Raw genomic sequence first — 25826 nt, forward strand, 5'->3', positions numbered from 1 at the left:
AAGGGTCAACCGAAAGGATTTGTTAAATTTACGATAATCCATACCTCAAAGGATATTCAGAAGAGATTAGGGAATTCATAAAAACTATGTTAATAAAAGTTTAAGGTACAGTCAGTGGAAGGATAGCAGAAATGCCTATGAGATCAAAAATACTAACTGCAATCCCGTATATGTAAGTGAGATATTGCAACGATCGAACATAAGGTGTAGGGACACGAACTATACTTGAAGCATATTTCCCAAGGAACTTGAAAACAGAACAGTGTTATTATTACATTTAAAAAATGAGATAAATAGTTGACTGAAAAATTCTTCCCGGGAGATGTTAAGTGGTCAGAAGTAATCTATAGGAAGCCCTAGATCTCAGTATTTTGTTATTTGGCACTCGTTGACAAAGTGTAACTGTAATCTTGAGGGAACTGGTGCTTCCTGGTAGATTCGAAGTCGCACATATAAATGTATATGAGTAAACCCGTACAACCCAAATAGATGAAATGGAGTACATTCAGCTGCATCATAGCAACTAATGATTAATAAGTGAATGTAGATTTAATCTACTACTTCTGTTTGATTTCATGTTATGTGGAAAACAGGGGTGCACACGCATTCGTTTTAATCACCTAGATATATATTAAAAAACCAGGCTATTTAATATTGGGATATGAACATACATGTACTTATTAATTTTCATTCCAATTACTCCGAAAAGTTTCATTTGTGACTATCAATCAGACTAACCAATTTTATTCCGACCATAAATCAAGGTGATATATTTGACCAATGGTTTTTTCACGCCATATTTGGACACTTCTACATACATTTCCTAGCATATCACAATGTCACATTTTAAACTAAATAATTCGACCACACTGTCGAGGAAAATGTTGGAGTTATCCATAATTTTAGTCGCAAATACGATTTCCTTATTATTACTACTTATAATGTTCGGACAAAAAAATTTGTTTCATAATACGTTATTAAATATCATATGTTTTATCATTTATATTGGGTCAAGTTTTTCAATCATCTGATCAGCACGAAGAACAAGACAGAACAATGTACATCCATTTCATCTCAAGGACTGTCATCAGCTGTTTGCAAACTGATAGTCAGAACTAAATAGTATAACGAATATCAAAGTGTTATTGTGGAATGGGTGAGAAGTTTCCCTGATACTACTGAATTGAATTCCGTAACCAATGACAATTAAATTCCTATTTCCTTATGTTGTCCATGGTGAAAAGATGATTAGGTGGTTATTCTCTGAAAACATGACAATTACTTAGAGATGCTGTCGCACAGAAAAAAAAAGATTCTTGTATTGATAATCGTGATAGTAACATCGCAAGAGCTGAAAATAGCACATGTTTATCAAGTTAGCACCAAAATTATCAAGGTAAAATATACATTCACTCCTTACTTAGAAATCATGTAACGGTAGATGACTGTGTTCTTCCAACTTAATGTCATTTTAAATGCGACTATGATCTGTCCCTATCAATGGTATTGTAGATATATTTTCTGAAGAAATTTCATCGTCATTGCTGGCAATTCTCTGGTTCCATAGAACCATTGCGTATAATTGGAATATTCCTTGGTTCTGATTGACGCTCATAAGCTTTTGATTTTTCATTAACGACTGACGTGTGATTACTGTTGATAGTGTTGAGGTCTGACTGTTGTGTTGGACTAAACACTACCGATCCTGTGTAAACTAATCCAGGTGTTGGCGATAAGTCATTCGTTGGAGATAATTTCTGTTTTATTGTTTTAGCTAAAGGCTTTATGGATTCTCTGTGTGGCTTGACAAAAGTGTTCTGGCACGCTTCTCGATGTTCTTCTAATTGACAGCGTCCACTTACTGGACTAAACTTAGGTCCGACTTTTCTATGGCTTTCATGTTCTTGGTAACACTCGTGATAACGTAATTTGTTCGAAAATGCAGAGTCATCTAACTTCATCGAATTTTCACGACGGTAATCTGATACTTTGGATGGTCGAAAACTTCCTACAGCATAACCATTGTGTTTCTCATTAGGTCTACAAAGTAAATCAGGTGAAGGAAGAGGTGTGTGGATTGATGCATTGGGTGTAGGTAAGTTACCTTTTTCTGTCCAACTACACTGAATGGCTTCTTTTTCCGTGGACTTATTCATTTCCTGAAGTTGATCATGTGCCATAATCTGCGACTCACTTGGAATTTTCTTTTTGAAAAATGAAATCTTTTTACCGGAAGACTACAAAGGTAAACATATTATATGGATAAAAGATTATGTAGTTATTCAAGCTGTCAAAAATATTAGTCATATCTATGAAATAGGAGATTCAGCAACGAAGTATCAATATAACTCATTTAACAATTTTTTTTCCATTGACTCAGCATATTGTGTATACCTTGTGCCTGTAACTAATAGTACAGGGGTATGAGGTCAGATGTGTTGTAAATATTAAACTTTATTATTGTCTATTGAACTCGTAATATTATCATTCATATGATCAGAATATTATAAGAAGAATACAACTGAAAATAAATGGCTATAATTTAATCTAATTATTACAAATTTTGTTGAGATTACGAACTGATTTAAGTTAGGCAACTGTTGAAAAGCTGGATTTTTGGATGGTCACTTCCTCGAAGTATGGGACTTCTCAGAAGTGGAAACCCACGACCCGCAACTGGAAATCAAACTCAGGGTCTGCGGTCTCATTCGATATTTATAAACTGCTTATTTTGTTGTAATTGGTGAATTCATAATTACCATCTAAATGTTTGTTTTGAAATTGAGGCTTTTTGATCTTTAACTTGTTATCGTCGCGATGTTCTCTTCTGTTAGCATTAAAACTATGAAACGATTAAATGTGAACAGCTATAAGCTAGCTGAGAGAGGTTTTAAACCTGCTAACTTCAATTAACAAGACACACATGAAACTACGACTAGTCTGACTCTCCTTTTACTGTTTATATTTATTCAGCTTAGTGCTACCTTTATTTGTGTCGAGAAGTTTAACTCGTAAATCAACTCATGTGCTGTTTATAGATTATATCACTTCTTTTTCTGAAAGGATTTGATCAGAGACCATGGAACTGGTTACATAAGAGCATTTGAATTTATAAGTACATGTTGAAGTGTTCAATTTGAGCTTATATAAAGTGATTACCAATGTAGACTACTTTTCCTGAGTTCTAACTACTAATCTCATTCAAATATCAAGTACAAAACACAAAATGACTAGTCATCAATAAATCATCGTAAAATATATAAATTTATTATGAATACCAGTTGTCGAAAAATCACATAGCCGTCAATAGTTTTATAACGAGACAGAGTAAGATTATCATGGTTACCATGTCTAATTTTTGTGACTCACTGATCGACAATTAATTTTAAAAAATAACTGTCTAACCAAATTATCCACCGCTTGATATTAAGTTACAATCACTTACTGATCGATATTTTGTGAGGTCAACAGGACTGAAATTTCGATTTCGTGAAAAAACCTTCAAATCTTTTGGCCTCGGTGGTTTAAAAGAGCCTTCATTTTCGAAGTTTTGTATCGATCTGTTTTGATGATTATACGAATAGGTATTACAGTTATTATTACTATTAGTAATGGTAGTAGTAGTAGTAGTAGCAACAGTATCATCATTATTGTTTATACCTTTTTGAACAAATGGTGTATCGGTTAAATTCTCATTTGTAGAGTAATATTCGCCTCGGTGTGTATGCTGACAATTGATATTATTACCATTATTCATTCCATTAAATTTTCGTTTTACATTTATAGGCGGTTTCTCATCATTTTTTAAATCATGCTCCAAATGTCTTGAATAAATGGATGAATCATTATCATGATAACCGTTTGTAAACGGTAAACGAAAAAATAAATTCATTGACTTATTATTGATGGTCTTATTATTACTAATACTGTTAGTGTTACTACTATTATTGTTATTTCGGTTATATTGTTCTAGCAAATCCCGTTTTGTAGGGGACTCATGGAATTCACAACAACTGCAATGTTCACGTTTGTAATTTTCTGAATAATTTAAACCGACTGAGTTTGTACTTTGACTGTTACCATTGTGATATTCTTTTTTTACAGATAGTCGCCTCCTCGAAGACTTAGTAAAGTTTTTCGGTTTTGGTTTACGAGGTATAGATCGATGAATAATGCTACTGGGCTCTAAACTACCACTTCGATGATTGCGTCCACTTTTATGTCCTATTACAACAGATGTATAGCTGGGTATATGAAAGTGATGTGGACAATCGAACACTGGTTGAACATCTAAGGAAGAAGTAGAGAATGAGTAAGAGGATGCGGATGATAGACAAGGACTACCTGTTGGTGATGTATTCATAGAATTGCTCACATCATTATGTGAATGGTAATCTATTTGTTCACAATAACAACAGGATGGGTAATTAATACGATTTACGCTGATTGGTATGTTTGACGAGATAATATGATGTGACTTGCGGTTCAATGATTTGATATGCTTCCGTTGATATTCTTGAATATTACTTGAGGCACTTTCACTGGGAACTACACCTTTACTGGCATCTCCAAAACAAACAGAAGTATAATGATGTTCGGATGGCTTAGCATTAATAATTTTGGAAAACGGTTCAAAGGAGTGAGCTTTCTGTTTTATACGTCTATATCCAGAAGGATTTGATACATCTATCAGACTTAAATCCTTGGTTTCTGTTCTAGATGAGTTAGGTTTGGTGGTTTTAAGGTGTTCAACAGATTTATGACAGCTACAATTGCAATATTTAATGCGTTTTTTACCGCAAGGAGTAATAACAGTTGAAAACATGTCGTAATATTGCACATCTTTTCTGTGGTTTCTTTTAAATTTTGTTCCTCCTTCTAAGTAGCATAATCGACGCCATGGTGAAGAATGTTGTACCTCGTTTCTTGCGTTGAAGGATGTTTTACCAGCTGAATGTTTTCGTAATGAAACTCTTTGAATTGTATCGATACATCCTAAATCTGAATAAGGTGAAGATGAAGATAGCGTAGAGGACGATTCTGAATAAGTTGATGGTGAAGGAGATGTAGATTCACCTGAGTGGGTCAATATCGTTAACGATTCTGGAGGAGTATTACAAGATGAAATCACATTTTTGCTCGATGTCCTTTGTGGTTGAGAATCATGTGATATGAAGTGATTACCATCATGATGTTCATGTGTAGATCTGCACAGTTGATCTGGTAACTGTAGGGGAAAAAGTGATAACTAAAGGGTCAAGGGTCCAAAATAGACAAGTTCAATAAAAAAATAACCTTTAAACATTGATAACATCCAAGGCTTCAAACATTTTCAAATGGAGTTAAAATTAACTGTTTGATATCAACAGTTCAAAAAAAGTTATACATAAATACCTTTCTGCTTCGAATTCTTCTGATTGCACACTAAATATAGTTGAATTCTTTCTGTACTACATATTTTAACAAAAACCACGAGTATTTAGTGTTAGCAGGTCATACACGGTTGTATTTTGTTGCTAAGATAAGTAATGTATTCGTTAAATAAGAAATGAAAGACAAGACCTTTTTCCAAATACTGTTTAAAAACAAACAATTAAAAATGTTTCCAAATACATATGGAAAAAATATGGGGTGGCGTTCGATTTTAATAAACAGGTATCCTAAGGTAAATAGCCCCACATGTTGCTGGTTTGAAATATTCTTCAGAAGATTTGTCTTAAAAACGTTTCATTACTGTAACTGAAATGAAATAAAACCTTGATTTTGGTGTATTTTTGTAGCCATTTAACTATTTATGGTCATGATTGCCTTCTGTACTTTAAACAAAAAAAAGTTTATAGAGATGTGGTATTATAGCTTTAAACGTTGCGGAAGTAGATATTATTATAGTGTTACTGGAATCATGGACTGAGTTAAGTTAGACAACCATTTAAAACTTGGGAGCACTGGGTAGTCGTTTCTGTTGGGTATGCAGTGAGAATCTAGGAACCTGCAAACTGGGATCAAGTATTGTGCCTTACGTCACGTCCGCAAACGCATAACCTCTAGACAACTGAGCCATCATCCAATAGTCTGCAAGTCTAATTTTAGTCATTTCATGATATCACATGACACTCTTCCATTATTTTTGGTGGATACCCTTCTCACACTTAACACGGTTGTACTCCGCTGATCACGACTTCTCACTAGAAAACCTAAAATTTACTCTGGAAGCTAGTCACTAGTGAGCACATGATAACTGTCAGTATTAAGTTGTGGAGAGTGTTAGGTTTTATCGAAATCACGAACCGATCTAGGCAACCATTAAAAATCTGGAAGCAATGAACGGTCTTGTTGTCCTAGCATTGGTTGTAAACTCTCATGTTGAGGAGTCACGTACTAGAAACGGTCGTTTAATCCTTCAAATTTTTCAATGCTTGTCTAACTTAAGTCCGTTCATCATTTTGAAAAAAGTTAACAAAATCCACAATCTCATGCTGTCGGTGATTACTTATGTTGGTTTGTTTGATAAAACGTTTGGTGGGTTAGAAAACATTACAAACTATAATGCTTTACTACCATCAACACTAGCATTTGAATGGAAGGAGTTTATCAAGTAACCTTTGATATAATTAGATATTCTTTACGATCAGTAAACATATGAACCTTAAATATCTACACATCTAATTATTCAAGGATAATGTAGGCATTTTGCCTATCGTTTAATTTACTGAAGAGATATGCTTCTAGGTATTTTTTATCCACTTTTGTGAATTGTTGACTAACGGTATGATTCACACAAGACTATTTACTACCTGTAACAGAGCAAGTATAATCCTCAGTGGTTCACTCAATATGACTTTAAGACTAAGACACATGGACTTTAAACGTGACGAAAATGCATCGGTTTGTATTACTTAATCGAAAACAGTCGAAGAGTTGGTTATGTCTAGGAGGGTAACTAATTTACTGATTATGATATTATAGGTAGATTTTCTGGTAGAAATGACAAATCTATTGGAGAGGTTGTACACTTTCACTATAAAAAAAATAACTGAGATATGTGTTATGCCTAATAAGTCACCAGTGGTCTCGATGCTATATACCAGTTAGGGTCAAAGTGAACTAGGAAAAGAGAAATGAGTACCAAATCGACACGTGATTTCCATCAATAAAATAATTGAATATTGATTTGTTTTGTGTTTGAACGTACAGAATTCCTAGTTACTATTCACAATATGCCTGTACCCTATGTTTGCAGATTTTATCCAGTGTAGCTCAAAATTAGTCAAAATGATTGAGATACGTCCATTTTTAATCTTCTTTTAAATTTCGAAAATATCGTGTCCCATAATTTTTCACTTTTTTCTATCTGTATTCATAAGGCTTGGTTTTCTACTCATTTTTCTCTTCCTGGTAACTTCCTGTCTCACTATTCCAATGTTAGATATATCAACCTGTGCTTATTTAAAATTTATGCCATGTCTTACATTCTTCAGTTTTGTCTTCCTACTAACAAAAAACCTATTAGTAGGGAGGTGAATATTCAAAAATGAATTCCGTAGTCATTCAATTGTCTCCAAAAGAAATAAAAGCAAAACAGAACTTGGATTACAAGATAAGAACTAAAAACTTCCTGAACATGGTCTTCACTGTCTATAGAAATATATACTAATTGAGAAAACATGAAATTTAGAACTTTTTTAGCGTGTATGATAAAAATTTCTCGGAAAACTATGGCTTCTCTTTACAAATCTAGAGTGTAAGTAATGTAACCAAAAAATTTGAAAATAACCTACATAATTTTTATTGTTCTTTTCACAAGAAATCGCTTCGAGATTTTCATACTCTCCGATAACATGACGTCTTTGTGAACTTATAGAGTTAAGATGATTACACTGAACTTTAAAACGTGGTTTATTTAAACATTCTTTAATTGAAAATAAAGTTCCCTTTTGTGTCATGCATAAATCAGGAGGTTGACCACAAGTATTCAATTTATCTACGTCTGTACAAGTTGAATCCTCCAGTGGACAAACTTGTGTATTGGAGTTGTTATCTTTATGGTCTTCAAGGTGATTTTCTTCTGTTATTAACCTTTGTTCTTGATCCCAAGATTTATTAGATGAATGACTTGTCATATATTCTTCACCAGGTTGGCTATCAGGATTTGTTAGATCTACTGATAAACCCATAGTTGCTTCTTCACTTCCTATACTACAATTTGTAAGTATAAGATTACCAGTGGAATAGTTACCACCACTGCTTGTACGCATTTCAAAACTTGACAGTACACGAAATGTTGCATTCGAGTCAATATCTGTCGAACTTGCTAAACTTAGCTAAATAAATAATATATTAAAAATGGGGTGGTAGCGAGGAGAATTGTAATGATTACAATATTAGTATAGAAAAATAGATCAAGATTAAACCAAACTAGAATTAAATGTAAGCACTTTGATCTTAACTGGTTTATGTTGAACAGGCCATTAGACCAAAAATAACTACTCATTTTTCTAAATCTATTATATTAAAAATAACCTGAAAAAATCAATCCTAATTCTAGACCTTTTAGATGGCGATAGTAATATTGATTTGACACAAAGGGCCAGAGTTCGCTTAAAAACTTTACCTTCATTTCTGAATCCAATACTCGTTTTAGTTATAAATTAAGCCACTAAACTAATGTACATGTCCTCTTTCCTTCTACTTTTTCAGAAATCGAATTTCATCTACTTGGGTTTAGTTTCTTTCTGCACATGAAAAGTTTATTTAAATAATCTTCGATCGGGAGTTTGATATAGTTTTTAATTATATTACTATTACTTTTATCCTAATTTAACCAAAATTATTATTTTGCAAATTTATTTGACTTACTGCCTGACTCGAGTAGTCATTATATTACCGATCTTTCTGACATTTAAAAGCACTAACAAACGTCTATTGTTTGCATTTGTAATGGCTTCGTAATTTTGCGATTCCCGAAAAGTGGAATATTTACTCTTGGGTTTTTTAACAAATATTTTTTGTGGATGTAGCGATCTTTCTATGATTTAATTATATAGAATGTCTTCAACAGGTGCTAACAAATATTTGTAGATTATAAAGACAAAAGAAAGTATCCGCAACCAAACAGTAATTTGGTGATGGTTAATGGCTAGCTTCGAGGTGAATTTATGTAGTTTTAGTGAGAATTTATGATTGCTGGAGTTTATTCATGTCAGGAGTGAGATAGATGCCCATCTGTACCATTGGATAGTTATTGCCTAATACTATAAATTAACTGAAACTAAAAACAGAAACTATTGGATTTCGATTCAGTGGTTTAGATGTTATTCGTTCAACTCAACAGTCGAATTATTTGGATTTCATAGAAGGTGGGGTCGTGGTTATAGGTATAAGTCATATATGTAATATTGCACATCGTATTTCTGAACGGCGAACTATATAATTTTATAAATTGACAATCGATCCTATTGTTGAGTAAGGATTCAAGTATGGCACAGTAATGTCTGTAATTGTGATATACTACTTTGGAGCTATTCAATGAGTTTCCAGTAGTTTAGCCAAATAAAAAGTATTATTATTTATAACAGACATAATCTTTCTGCCTTTTAGATAACTATTAATCATTTGTAACAGCTATAAATTATTAAAACACATACCGGTCTATCATTTGTGTGACGTCTATCGTTTCTAAATGCGGCTGCATTTACATAATCAGGTGAATCGATTGACTGAATGTCAATATTACGATTACATCGAACTTTTAATCTCGAGGCCGTTTGGTTGCTATGCGATACTTCAGATGGATTGCGCACTGAATTAGAAGAAATATGATTTGTTTCGTGACTCTTTTTTGAAGTTTGCCTGGACCCATCAAACTGTTTTTTAGAAGTTTTGTATCTGTATAAAAGTGGAACACATTATAAAATATTAGTACATAGCAATTATATTTTGCTAGAAGCAAATAAGTTCACTGAGTAACTTTCGTTAAAATTAAAGTATCGAATTTCTGCTTATTTATAAGCAATACAATAAGGGTGTGAAGAAACAATTTTATTTTGCTTTGTATAACTCTTTAAAACAGAGTAATATTACTCTTTGATAACTTCATATGTACATATAGACAATGTTACAACATTGTGTAAGATTGCCTTTTAATGCTTCCTTGTAATTGACACTTTTTCTGACGGGTGTTAATATTCCCAAACAAGACAACATCGTTAGTGTGGATTTGAAGACGGTGACATTTTTCATTTGGTTATTCTATTTCCTAACACGCCTGAAGCCTCTTCTCGGTTTACTGTCAGTCCCTAGCTTGAGTAAAACAGAATTGTTAATTAAATGTTAGTAAACCTACCCCAAAATAAGGCAGGAAAAAACTACATAAATGTATTCTAGTGCCACGCTCACACTAACAGTGGTAGTGAAAATCATAAAGATCAACTTTATGAGAGGCTGGTGTCCTTCGTAGAGAAATGCCTAAGAAAATACCTGGTTGTCCTGATGGAGGACTTAAACGTCAAGGTAGGGATAGATAAAACAAGGTATGAATACGTCATGAGGTGATATGAACTGAGATAAAGGAATGAGAACGGTGAGAGATCGGTAGATCTGTTTAATTTTAACACCATGGTCACAGAAAACATGGCATTCCCTGGTAAACGAATACACAAAGCTACATGGTTTTCACCCGATCCATCACGTATGCTTGAATCGGAAATTCGGATGGTTCATAGAAAACATAAGAACAAAGAGTGGAGCTGATATAACTTCAGATTATCACCTGGTGGTCGCCAGGGTAAAACTGAAGATAGGGAAAAGTATTGGACAATTGGACAAGCAACGCTAAAATGTCTAGGTCATAACAAGAGCTAGATAAAAGAATGGATCGCTACAAACAACCAGGATAATATTCAATAAAGGAAAACTAGGAAGAAAGCAGTTCACAACAATTAAACTAAAGTAAGGAAGGTCAGGGCACAGGCTGAGTATACGGAAGTAAATAAACGTGTGAAGAAGAGCATTAGAGCTGACAATTGGAAATATGTAAGTTTGGCAATTACAGAAGAAAAAGCTGCAAGAGAAGAAAATATGAGAACAAGAAACTTGTAGGGAAATAAAGAAGACCAAGCCAGTCAGTCAGTGGCAGAGAAGGAAAACCAACCATTTAGAATTGTAAACAGTATAATAGGTGGGTAGAGCCCTTGAAAGAACCCCTGAACAAAATAGTACTTCTAAGCCTAAGGGACATCAAAGCAGCACACAAACCTCCTTATAAATGATATTCCATTAACAACATTAGAAGGAGTTAGTACTTTCATCAGACAAATCAGGAATGAGTAAAAAAATGGACCAATAAACACACCTCCTGAAGCACTCGAAATCATAATGGAAATTTGACATGAACAGTACACAAACATATTTCCACTTAGTAGCTATTGAAAATAAGTCTTTAAGCTGTTTCTTTCAAAATGGTAAAAAGTTTAATAGAAAAACCAAACCTGGATTTTTCTGGAGCCGAAGTATTTATCTGATCTTCCTGACCTTCCATATCTTCTGCTACAATTGACGAAGACAACACTTGTAACTCTTGACTTGCACTCAAATTAGGTGTACTAACACTATTTGTGTGTAAACACTGTTGCTGAAGTAAAGCTTGACGATATTCAGCAAGCAAACGATGAGCAAGTTCAGTTTCCTGATTCAATTTAAAATGAGGAAATCGAGATTGAACATGACATTTGAAGGAAATATAATATACAAAAGAAAGCTAGAAGTATATTAAGAAATGCTGTGGAGTATGTATAACATCCATAGATCAAATATTTTAAAAATCTGTACTTCACAGAGCAGATTTTAATGAAGATTTGTAAATCTCTCCAACTTATGGGTTATATACTAGGTAACCTCTATGAAAAGGACTAACATATTTTAGTTTACAAAGTATGGGTCAGACCACTCCTAGAATACTGTATGTTGATTCTGAGAAGTGTTAGCATTAAGATTAAACTTCGGTTGGAACTCGTCAGGCGGCGCTTTACACTCTATATTCCTGGATATGAATGCTCATTTGTTAAAGCGGAGATAGACTTATTCTAATCTTTTTCTTCAACATACTAAATAAACTTTTACGTCTATTTATGCGATCCAGTACCAAGAACAGGATTTGAAACTTTATTAAAAGTAATGTTTTCTCATTTTAAATACACAATCTACATAAATTATTTTGCTAACAATTTTTGAAAGTTGAATAATTTTGCTACAATCTGTCCGTGAAACAAAATCCTTAGCATAGATTTTTACACTACATCAACGATTACCTCTCGCATGATACTGCCTTGGAAATGCTTACATCAGTGACAGTCTCACTATACTAATAAATTCATAGGGATACTGAACGTTTGATTACTTTTATTAATAAGTAAACTTATCAATCTTCCTTTCTTGCTGATATTTTTCTGTCCTTAATTAATTTGATTAGTTTAAGTGGAATCTATCCCAATCAGTATGTCATGAAACAATGTAGCTTATATATAAAGAAAGACCTATCACGTTACTTTTTGCTGATGTTGTGCTGTGCTATCTTTTTTACTCTTTTCGTCGCCAGTAGTAGATTATTGTAATTGCCCAATGCGACAATGGAATTACTCTTTGAATCAATTTACAAAATGGTGTTCCAGTCATTCTACTAAGAAAATAATGGTTCCCAGCCGCTGCATCACATTGCGATAATACTTGTTACAAATAACCTCTCAAAATAATTTACGATCCACGTATTTTCAAACAATTTATCCTTCTATCTTTGTCCTATACATGTTACATATTTTAATGTATCAACGTCATCGTACCCACATACCGGTATCACTTTTGTAATTATTTTCAGAATATGGTTTATTTATTGATATATTTTACCACTGACCTATTTCATAGGGAAACTTCATAACTAACTAAATCGATTGATAATTAACTACAGAAGTAACATTATCGGTTGTAAGTGTTTGTATATCTTAGTTATTAGTATCCAGGATTGAAATAATTTATCTCTGTTGGGATAGGGATTCTTGGGTGTTATCTGCTTTTACAAACTGACTATGTTATGTATGATAGTTTACAGAAGAACTGAGATCTTTCGTTTTGCCTCATTTCGTACTTGTTGGCTAGCAAGACGTAAAACAAAACTAATAGATTCAGTCCTGGGTGTAAACCATGGTAAGATTCGAACTCTAACAGTCTATGATAAATATAATAAAAATTGATCAAACTAGTAAACTTCATGACTCATTGGCTAAGTAGTGAACAATGTTTTGGCATTTGAAATGATGGATTCTAGGTTTGAGTCGTATATAAACATATGGTTAAATTAATTGACGAATCTCTAATCTCCTTTTTCACTAAAACTCGCTATTCAGTATATTATCATGTAGTTAACAGTGATGGATATGAATTATGAATAATTTATTTACAACAAATTGCATTGATAAGCGTTTTCTTCATCACTTTGATGTAAATAAGCTGAAGTTGCGTTATAACGGAAAAATATAGTAATGGAATTGATCTTTGGATGATATTCAAAATAATGATGGGCTAGACTGGATACTCAAACGATACACTAATACAGTCTGAATCACGTTATAAACACACAAGCGATTCTCAACCAACAACTGAGAGCTCGGTTTTAGGCCACATAATAATTTATTTCATATGAATACAAGCAATTCACACACAGAGAAGTCTACAGCGAAATTTATAATTTTGGTTCTTAATCAGAAGTATGTTCACACCACTGTCGTAAAATGTAGCGAAATTTTTGACAATCCCCTAACCATTATGTATAAATAGTAGTTTTTTATGTCAATAATTTCTAGATGGACTTTATATATATCTACGGTTAACATGCTTGTGTTATTTTAAGAAAAATACTTTGTTGTATCAATTAATAACCTTTTATTAGCGTGAGACAATAGTCATCAGTCCCAGTGATTTTAGTTCAGGTTTATTTTTCTCATCACACGTCAAAAACCTTATCTTGACAATCCTCGTTAAAAATCCAAATATAACTACATTATTCTAGTCATTAAGAGTATACTTACCTTTAAATTAGTTAAACTCAATAATTGATGAATATCAGAGTTTGTAAGTAGATGCATGGTGCCAGATGATGGACGTGGTATACTACACTGATCTGATGAGCTAGATGTTGTTAATAACGTGTTGCTTGACGGTTTATTTTCGAGTTCTTGACTATTTTCCATAGTATCAAGTATGCAGTTTTCATCATCAACCACAGATTTACTTTTCAGTTGATTATTAGAAGACCAAGTATTAATTACTGAGCTACCTTCCCTATTATTGTTTGTTGGGCTACTTACTGATCCATTCACATCCACGTTAGTTTGTCGATCGTTATTACATTCATCTTGTTGACGTAATGAGTGAGGTATTTCTCGAGAACTTCCATGATCGCATGATTGGTCAGATGCTTCCCTCCATAAGAGATTAGGTCGACTGACTGGTGTAGTTGGTGTCCTGGAAAAGTGTCTCTGGCACATATTATCATTCAAGGTATTTTTTATGATTTGTCGCTTTCCATCCATCTCTTCTCTAAATGTAGCTTCAGTAATTTTTGTAGGAGATATATCAAGATTAACGCGTGGACCGTGATTGAAATTTGAGTGTTGATATCCTGACACATTATACATAGGTCTATTAGAATGTAGTTCGGTAGGTGATGAGCAACAGTTATCTGATACGGAATTAACAAACTTTCGTGGTGGAGTGACAGCCAAACGATTAGCTTCGTTTAGTGTAAGGGGACAGGGAAATAGCCGCCAGGATGAAGAGGAAGAAGTACGAAAGTTCCCCTGTTCTTGTTGTGTTGATTGATTTAACGGCCTCGTAAAATTCCTCGGTTGTAAGTTGGACAAAAAATTACTTTTCGGTTCAGAAACCAAATTAACTTTATTCACGTTAGACTTACTATACATCTCATTACCTTCAGGATGTTTTTTCTGATTGTTATTTGATTCTGGATTTGAATCGACATTGGGACATAATTTTAAAAGAACATTACTATCATGTAAATCACCTTTAACAACATTCATTTGTTTATTGCCGTTAATCTTAAATGATGGTCTTGTAGGACTGGGTGGTAGTAAATGAATTGTTGGTGTCAATATCTTAGTCTCATTTGCAGATGTACTATTTGAATCCTTTGTTGAAAATTTTAGTTTTTGTGAATTTGCATCATCCATACTAGATTGTTCCAAATTCACCAGAACAATAGTCCTGGAGTTATTCAAGCTAGAACTGACTGAACGTGAATAGGATTCACTAGCAGATCGTTCAAGACGTCCAGTTTTTGATGTCGACTGGTTACTAATATTTTGATGTGCTGTGGATGATACAGGGTTAGACGTAACGCCTAAGCACTTTTCCTTTTCAGATCTAGTAACGTGACTTTCATAGCACTAAAGGAATACAAGAACAATAGATGCATTCATTTTTTGTTGAAGAAATTTGCAAAGCTTCTTATCATATGTATTAATTACAGAATTGATAAGTACGTTGAACATTTACTTATTTTATGAAATAAAACAATTTGAACTAACCGACTGCTATGAGAAGCACAAAGATTTCATCAAAAATCTTGTTTTAAATTTGGGTAATTCTGTGAATTACTATTATTTTTCTCAATGGACTTCTGTAATATAACATGTTAGTTTAGATTTGACAGGTAGGTCGTTGAAGTAAACTGTTGATTTTAATTTCCAGTGTTTAATGATGGGAACCAAATAATTTGTTAACCAAGGAAGACAGGTAAGTTTGGTGTAACAACGTGATGTACTAGCCTATAGATTCAACGCTACTGAAGATACGAGTGCACTACAATTTGAGAAGTTAGTTTTGACTCAACTCTCGTAAACTTCTTTTATTACCCGTCTATATGTTCATAATCCCTATTAATACTTCAAAATTACATATTAAAGTTGCAATAAAATAGGACTGATATCTCAAAAATGTGCCACTATTGGGTGAGAGATACAACACAAAATGGGACGGTTCACATTTAATCTTCTCATTAAACTTTTATTTATTGATTTGCTGCGAAGCTTTCATTAAGAATTCTAATTATTACAGTTGGATTTCACATCATAATGAAAAATAATCATATTCTGCTAATTAACCTACATTTCCAGATGTTTGATAAGGAAGAGGAGCTGAAATATTCATTGAAGTTCCTCGACTAGTAGAATTGCTTGCCCATCCAAACGGAATGCGATGTTTGGCAGATGAAAACCAACGTTGAAACTCCTGAAGAGGATTATTTGATGAACTTAACTGTGTACTTGATTTATGGATATGTGATGATAATCCATCAACTGTTCTTTTAGAATTATGACGGTTTTGTATATATCTAGTAGTTACAGCTTCGAAATCAGGCTTCTGAACATTGGCTTCCGGAACTATTGAAGTTGAGGCTTGAAATCGTCTAGAAATAAATGAGTTCATAAGTTTTGCAATTTGAAATTCGTGAAATAAAACATACTAGGTAACCATTTTATTAATATCAAGAGTTGAATTTATTTTGTATACATTTTAAGACAAAGTTTCGAAAATACTCCCAGCAGAAAGTATACGTAGAACAGCTATTATAAAAGGTAATATGTAAAATATTAATGATCACTTTGAAGATGTTAAATATAAAAATATGACCTTTATCTAATATTTCCTACTTTATCAACTTCGACGCCCTACAAGTTCCGGTTTACACAACCATTTTAATTAGTTTCCTGGAATAAAGTTCTCAAACCTAAGTTATATCTTTCATCATCTGAATATTTGATGTCAGTTTGCGATGAAAAAACTGACTTCAGCTGGATAATTATCGGGACACCAGGGGACATGAGGGGATTGTTTCCACCAAGTCCAATACTTCATAACGGTACACATCCGTGACCTTGAAAGGAGTTGAACCTAGAACCTTTAAGTATGACGATGAGTGGGTTAATTTTAGACTAAAGATAAATTCGGTTAGCTGACGGAGATCAAAAAATATTGTAATACCAAAATACTTATAAAGTTTATACATCTGCTTGATTTTCATATATCGATTGCTATCAGCCGGATTGTTTGACAATAGATGTAAACGATTTATACCTTCGATAGCTAATGAGGAGGAAAGTAATGGACGACCATTTATTTTATAACCAGTCCTTAGCTTACTATCGTGGATATAAACCTGAGTACAAGTACTAATGAAACATTTGAAGAGCATAGTGAAAAACCAACATTTGTTTCGAAAGTGAAAATAAGTGTTCAAACAAAATAAGAATTAGTTAAACAGAATTAGAAGTGACTTTTCTTACTTCAGAATCTCTGATTGACTTAGAGGGTTAAAACACATTCTCTTGTTAAATAAAGTGTTAATAAAATTCACTCTTTTAAATCTCTAACAAAATTTCTAAAAACATTTAAATTGTATTTTTGCCAGGAGAAATGTTGAAGGAGGATTGGTTACTTGTGTATGAAATTTATCCAGCTGCCTATAGTCGTGTACAAAGTAGATAATAATGTATTGTTGCATGTAATATTCATACACAGTTGTTATAAGGAGAAAAAACAGGAAGGTCATAAGGAATAGCCAATTGTTTTAGACATAAATATACCGTCTGAATTTAATGGTGATATGCTATAGTGACTGAGGTTCTGAGGAATATTAATTAAAATTCAAAGATGTCAGTCAGGATATTACTCAACTGATGTCGCTAACGTATACTTGTTTTATCCAGACAAGAATAAATGAGTGATAACCGTTAGAAATTACTTATGGACTAATATTACACGTATATTCTTGTTGTATAATCATTAAGTACTTATATTATATGTATGTTCATATTCCCTTCATTATAAGCTTTAATTTGACCTATTGACTACTATCACACGATCTACTATTCTTGAGATATTCCCAGTTTTTTATTAACAGTTCCACACAATGACAGCCACTTTCGGCCTGATCTTGTATAGATGTTATTTTCTATTTTATGGTGTGATTTTGTCTGATTTGTTTGTATACAAACCCAGTATGTTTGAAATATACGATTTGTATCGCGGAGGCTGAGATTGGCGTTCTGGGGTTAACAGTCAGGGCTAGCCGAAAAAGGACCAATAAGAACTCTGGGCTGCTAGTTATGGTGTATGAGTCATTAGTTGGTCGTATAAGTCAGCATATCTAAATTGACAATCGTATTTCGCGATAATCGTATAGTTAAGAACATAATATTACTTATTAATTTTTGACCTTGGTTTGGAATAACTGCATCTTCATCTAGTCTTTTCTGTCATACATTTTCATTTGTTGAGCTTCCCATTAGAGTTGATCAATGTGACCATTAGAACTAAGCTGCTTAAGTTTTGTTTGCTGTGATGATTAAGTTGGTAATAAGTATTATCTAGAACATTTTTTGAAGATAAATTTCACTACCAAATACTAACAAACTTTAGTGAGAACAACTTAATTTCAAGAGTTTAGTAGGAGTAAATAAAACGTTTTGTTAAAGAATCGACAGCTTAACCAAATAAATTTTTTCTTTAGTCATACTTAGACTGAACGGTTATTACGATTAAATCACATAGATTTTAGAAATTACTTCATTTGAGACTGAGGTCTGTAATGTCGTTGGCTTAACCCGCTGAGTAATGGTAGAATTCCACCACTATTTGAATGAATTAACTCATGCCACAATTTTCGACCGCTTGGGAATGTAGGACCTGAACTTGAACTTAATCCACGTGTATTTGACTTTGATGGACTTTTAAAAGTAACGTTGTTAGCAGAAGTACATAGAGAGGCTGCGAAACCAAATGACGTTTTTCTAGCTTCGTTTGCTTCGAAATCAGCTTGCGTGATAGAATTACTTGAACTACTTGAAGTTGATGAACTGCATGATTGATGTTGTGCAGCATGAACAAGATCAATTTTCTTAATACTAGCTGTACAACTTGAAGAGGAAGAGGAAAATGATGCTCTTGGGGAAACTAACACATGTTCAGAAGAGCTATCTGAGGAGGCTAGAGATGAAGGAGATGATTGTTCAGGACATACCTCTTTTTTACCTAATACAGCGTTCACTGCTGATAAGTGAAGTGGACTTAGAGGTTCACAGTAGTTTGTATTCTCATGTCTGTTTGTCATCTCACTTGTAAGAGCTATGTTTGGTTTGATTTGTTCTTGATGATGACGTTTTGTTTGACGATGTTTATGTGAACGATGACTTCTAGTAATTTTATGTTCTTCAGTTATTTCACTTGTGTTATGTTGTTTATTTTGGACAAAAGAGGAATCTTCATGATTATTCTGCGTTTCTTTATTTATAAGAGGTGCTGAAGAAACACCAGTTATAGAAGACGGTGGATCATTGAAAGTGGTTTTCGATTCTTTTGATACCGCAGAATTTATGTTTGCTCCTCCACTTTTGGAAAGGAACCATCCAGTTGGCTTTAGACATTCACGTCCAGGAAGACATGTCACACAGCCTTTGTTTAAGAGTTGAGAGTCCAACGTTCCAGCACCACTTTTAAGACTCCAGTGACCAACAAGAGTTCCGGACTCACTATCTGCATTTTGTTCTTTAAAATCTGCGTTTGTAGTCGTTATTTTATTAACAAAAGTATTCTGGATGAAGTTCGAATTACATGAAACCATGCAAGTAGCTTCACTAGGTCTTCTTGGAGAAGGATTAATCCTGAAAATCTTGTTATCACTAGTCAGGGCTGTAGTGTTCGACTCAATTTTAAACGGATCCATTGATTTGCAAGGATTAATTAGTCCACCTATGTGTTGTGGATCCTCATTATTTGGTTGTGTTCTTTGCGATTCATCATTGACTGGTTCCATATCATACTTAGTATATTGCTGACCTAGGAAGTAATGAATGAACTCAAATAATTTTGGAAAATATTGACAAAACATTTAATTAAGCTTATATAAGAAGAAATTTACAAACAAAATCCGTTATTGAATCTTCCAGAAATAACTTATCACACCACATTTCAAACGGCGCCTGATAAGATAACAAGATGTCAAGCAAAACCAAACCAAAATTTGAATGAGGTTTGGGAAATATTTATAGCCTTCAAAGTGTGCTAAATTAGGGGAACTCATTTGAAACCAATAGAAGTTTCTGGATGCAGAAGGCAAACTGATAGTCAATAAACCTAAGAAAAAATATGATATAAACAACTATTGAACATTTTTAATTTACTAAGCAACAATTTATCCAGTCGAATGGATTATTTCAATTCTCTAAAAGTTGTTTCATTTGAGTAGTTAGGTTGTAACCCATATAGTGATATTTTATACCTTGAAAAATTTCTTATTAAACCACCCGAGATTGGCAAGTAACATCACAATTAAGTTTCTGTAATTTCTCATTGTATAGTTTATCATCACAACACAAAATAGACATGTTGTTTTGTGTCATTAAAAGAGATAAAAAACAAAACGTGAAATCAACTGCTTTTGGGAAATCTAAAAGTACTTATTAATTAGAAGCTCTTTATTAAGCTCAAGAGGAAAATAAATAACAATGTTAAGAAGAAATTCCTTAAGTGAATACTTAGATATTGGACATCCAAAGCGCAGCATCAAAAAATAACACCAATACGATCATTTTATGATTGTTGGACTATGAGGACAAGGTATACGTCAATGATAAAATGTCATCGCTTTTACTTGAAACGTTTGACCTTAAGTTTCACTGGATGTTACTGAAAGAAACGGTATTTGAATTAACCAGCATTAATTTACAATGAGAGAGCATTAATAGGTTTAATTTAAGTATAGAATACTTACATCTTCTTGGTCCGAACTGAGAATACCAGTCTTTTGATGAACATGCTATAATTGAACCAGCGGGTCAGATTAATTCATAACTTACAGCATTAGTTAATTTGTCACTATCATGCCCTTGCTTGTAATAAACTGAAAATTATCCAAGTAAGTTACAACTGTCTACCATATTTTTACGAGTTGAGCCTGTTAGAAAAGTCACTACACAGCACTCGATAGCTATTTAGACAATAAATGATTGTTAACTATGTTTTTTACTAATGGATAACACAAGTTAGTTAAAGTTGAAAGGTTCTGGCTGTTACACTTTGGAAAAAATAATTCAAATTTAGTACGTGTCCCACTACAAAACGTATTAGTCAACGGATATTTGCAAGTTGTAAACATTAAACTGAAAAAACGTTTCTTTTGGATTTTGGTTTTAGGCGTTTTTAGCTGTAAACAAACACCTCAAAGCTTGTAACATGGTGAATATTCCAACTATATAATAGATTATAACTCTGACAACTTAAAATCGTAAATGGATTAGCACTTTTTTTAACTCAGTTTATCAACAAAGTTGTTAATTAATAATAGTAATTATCAAAACTTTTTATTACTTGGTTGTTGAGAGGTCGATAACTCTGCAGCAAAATCATTTAATACCTAAGGATGAAAAATAGGATAATATTCATCTATCAAACGTTTTCACCTTGATCATTGAACAAAAATATAGCAAAATAAATTATGAATTGATAATAGTAGACTATACATATAATATCAAGCTATTGTCCATTTCAATAATCAAATAATTTTCATCAAAAATATATAAAAGCTTAGAATTCAGAGAAGAGACTTCATTTTTATGGGATTTACTGTCAACCTGTGCATTCCTTATCAAATCTAAACTATCTGTAGTGTAAAAGGTGATAATGAAGTTAGTTTCTCTGAAAAAACTAGCTGGAAGCAGCTATCTTAATCGACAAAAGCATGAAAGATGTTCAAAATAAGGCTTAATTTCATGTATATATATATATATGCTTCCATTTAGTTTTATCTAAAAGAAACGGCTTCTTCATTATCGCCTTCTGTTATCATGGATGGCTCATATCTGATAACAGTAAGTTAATAAAATCCTTTTTCTTTTCATTGACACCCAGAAGTCTGTTAGCTGGTCAGTTCATATTTACTTCCTGTAACCGAATGTTTTTTAGGGAATCGTCACCTCATACCTTATAAGAAGCTCTTTGGGAAATGAGATATTTGAGACAAATCCCCTTTCAGCCATAAATCCCAGGGTTAGATGAAAAATGATGAATGAATGTGGAACGTTAAGTTTATCAAAGTTCTCATCCCAAACGACAAATGTATGGTCTTTACATTTTCGGTAAAAGACAAAGCTTTTATCAACATAATCAAGTTTGTCGTGTTCAAAAAAATAACCAGGAGTGGGCCGAACAGCAGTCATATCGCAATTTTATCTTTTTATTCATTAACTTAGTTGATGAAACTAAATTGAACGTTCATGGTTTCCTCTTTTCTTTAAGAGCTACTGCACTAATGAATACAATAGTACTTTCTGAACATACCTAGATATTCTTATTTCGCCGATTACAAGGGGTTTATCAAACAAGTGCATCATCTTACAACGGATGACGTTTAAGTATATTTCTAAATCTACTTAACGCTCATTAAAAAATTTTCAAGTAACTTTTACACTTACCGGTGAACCAGAATAAGTACAACGCAGTTCTGTACCTCTTAGTATATCTCTAGAACAAAAATAAAGGAAGAATCACTCAGTTGATGACTTTAGTTTCAAATGAAATTCAGGCAAAATGAAGGATAGATATCTAATAATCACCGGTCTTTAAACCAAAGCTTTTAGTTGTTATGAATTATAATTTTAACCTAATGAAGTTTAGTAAACTAACCACAATCAATAAAGTTCAGTGTTAAGACTACTTTACGGCGAAAGGATTTCTTTAAGTACTGACTCAAAAATATCATAGATGAATTCTTTCGTCTAACCTATATCTCACAGACAAAATACATTTTGGATGTGAAAGAAAAACAGATAAATGAAAACATCGATACCATTTGAAAGAGGGACACCAAACTTAGGAAATATGGCCTACAATAAATTAATGTGATTGAGGAAAGAAAACGATTTCTACGGAATCGCGTCCGAAATTCAAAGGCAGATGACCAATTATTTCATCTAGAGCACTGAGTCTATTTTTGAGCAACAACAGTGAATTATCTTTCTTCTATCTGATAAAATATGCAACAAAGTTCCTCCTCTTTATTCTAGCTTACCAGTTGCTTCTGCTACATAACAAAAATTCAGTATATAAAAGGATAAGACAGTTCTTGACAAGAGAGCTTTATATTCCTAGAAGTCAAAGATGTGAAACAAACAATGCTGTTTATATTTGTTGTAACTACAGCACTGGGAACACAGGACAACACAAAATACCAAAAGAGAAAGTAACTAGTTAGATAATGACAAAGGTCAGTATGATAATATGAACTAAGTTACAGAAAACACACGTATTAGCTAAAACTACAATTTACTAAAAAAAAATGGAAAAACTAGATAATCTGAGGTATTTACACCAGTCGGCTAACACTTAAGGTCATGATATTTGGCTACTGAGTGTAACTACCAATCACACCGCAATAAGCAGTGACTGCTAGACGATACTACCTCAAATTATTTACCTACTAACCTTTCATTTTAAAAAAGTGGTTCAAACAATTAAGTAACGTTATACTGGATGGAAACACTTACTTACAGAATCATACTATAAATTTAATTATTTACGATATTTATACATGCATAGATAACTGGAAGTAACAACTTACGGAGGTTCCGAGATATGAACCGCGGGTTGTGGTGGGACCGATCTAAAATAAAAGTGAATTACATAGGTTTTTGTCTGGAAGATTATGCTCAAATTTCAGACGATTAGAATAAAATGTTATTGTTGAACTTGAATTAATGTTATTTCAGCAGTTCTATGAAGCTATTGTTTGTTCAAAGTCCATAATAACTGGAAATTTGAACCAATGTGGGTTGGATCAATGATTCTACACTTGGCTCCAGACGTGAATGTTCTCTGTCCAACCCAGGATGTCACTGAGGTCACTAACGGATGAAGAGTTCCAAGTTTCAAAAAAGCTACTTTCTTATTTTCAATAGTTCTTCGTCCGAGATCAGTTGGTAATTAAAAATCAAATTCGAAGGAAAGTTAAACTTGGACCTAAGGTTGCGAATATCGTTTTCAATAAATGAAATTTATTAGGTTACCGTATGACAGAACTTTTTCAATATGTCACTATATATCACGTAAGAAATCCAGGTTAACAGCCGTCAATGATGCATATACTTGTTAAAGCAAAATATAAAGATGTATACAAATTGTACTGCAACATTCGATAAAGGCCGTAATTTTATTTTTATCGCTGGAAAATTCCCATTATATTAAAACACAATTATATGAACGAAGAATATTCTTTTCAATAATTTCTCATCAGGTTCTACAATTATTAGGCAGGATACCCTGCCTTAAACTCGGCCAATTTTATATGGATTATTAATTTATAATTGTAGAACCTGATGAGAAATCATTGAAAAGAATATTCTTCGTTCATATAATTGTGTTTTTATTTTTAGGATAATATGGAACTATTAATCGTCAATACTTTATATATTCGGACAACGTTCGTTTGTTTAATTCATCTGTTACTTTCTCAAACTTTCGTTAAATACACTCGTTTAGTATTCAGTATTTCACCCAGCTTAGTACTGCTTTGATGTGCTCTTTTTCGTAAGTAATTAATAATTGATATCATGATGTTACTGGAACAGTAAAATATAATTAGGTAATTCGATCTGATCTCTTTAAGTAACCTTAATTTGCAAAAACGAGACATATTGCACAACCAAGAATAATAACAGTCAACTGGACTTCAGTTGATCAATGTCTTTTCATTCTAAACACAATCTACAAGATTATTTTCTTGAAAGTTTTGAGAGATGTGAATCGTTGAGTTAATCAGGTCGGATGCAAAACGGGTCCACGCTTATAAAATAGCTAAGAGGTTGGACTTTGCTATGTATTGGATGACGTTGAAAATCTAGTGCTGATTTGTTATCATACGTGTAGCAGAATATGGGTTTTCTAAGCTGGATCTTTCACGAGGTCGTACGAACATACAGCACACTCTCCAGAGAGGGCTAAAACATCTCCTATGGATTTTTCAGCTGACAATAGTTCGAAATAAATTTTTTTTCAAATATATTTGTAATAACACTATAGTATGGTTTTGTTCTTAAAGCCCTACGTGTTGTAGTAACTTAAATGATTACAGTTAAACTGAAAAGGATTGGTATTACATTATTCTATCTCTTCATACTGAAACATCTCCCAAATATAATTAAACCAATAAACATACTTTACATGTGTCCAATAATCAATATAGCTACTGTGCATCTGAATGCAAAACTGCCATAAATAACGCGCGCTTTCATAATCCTCCTATGATACATTGTGGGAAGTAAAAATATATTATATTTTCCTTCTGGATATAAATATTAATCGAGAATAGAAAAAGATATTTCAACTTCTAAAATTTACAAAATTTATGACTGAGTTTTTAATGAAATATGATTTCTTTTATACGTTATTCTACTGCATATTGGTGCTCTTTAATCAAGTTATGTATCAGTATTTCGGAAGTTCACCACCAAAAAAATAAGCATTGCAAATATTTCAGGAAAAAAATATTATGATAAAAATGTATACACAGTGATAAGAAGTGAGGATTTTACATTATGAAGGAATATCTACATTTAATTTTAATAAATGCTGCTATTTGATAAGAAAATCACAACAAAGTTTATGCCTTTTTACATCGATCATTAGCTGTCCACTAACAGTTTAATGAAAGCTGTTCATCAAATTTACGTCATTCAATGTCATGATGAGAGACGTTGCTAGCAGTTTCT

The 25826-nt window shown here is 32.9% G+C and overlaps 1 protein-coding gene across 1 annotated transcript; it reads right to left on the minus strand.

The window, feature by feature from the left end:
• Positions 1-1538: 1538 nt before the first annotated feature.
• On the minus strand, positions 1539-25311 carry Smp_135420 (hypothetical protein; the record flags this gene model as incomplete). Its single annotated transcript, XM_018789702.1, has 12 exons — positions 1539-2237; positions 3446-5227; positions 7779-8321; positions 9645-9885; positions 11487-11683; positions 14076-15452; positions 16174-16474; positions 18633-19902; positions 21433-21478; positions 22536-22584; positions 23681-23722; positions 25274-25311. The coding sequence occupies 12 exons, from the start codon at positions 25309-25311 to the stop codon at positions 1539-1541; spliced, it is 6585 nt and encodes a 2194-aa protein (XP_018655118.1).
• Between the last annotated feature and the right edge of the window lie 515 nt (positions 25312-25826).

The sequence above is a fragment of the Schistosoma mansoni genome, chromosome W (assembly GCF_000237925.1).
Source record: "Schistosoma mansoni strain Puerto Rico chromosome W, complete genome".
In the NCBI taxonomy this organism is placed as follows: Eukaryota; Metazoa; Platyhelminthes; class Trematoda; order Strigeidida; family Schistosomatidae; genus Schistosoma; species Schistosoma mansoni.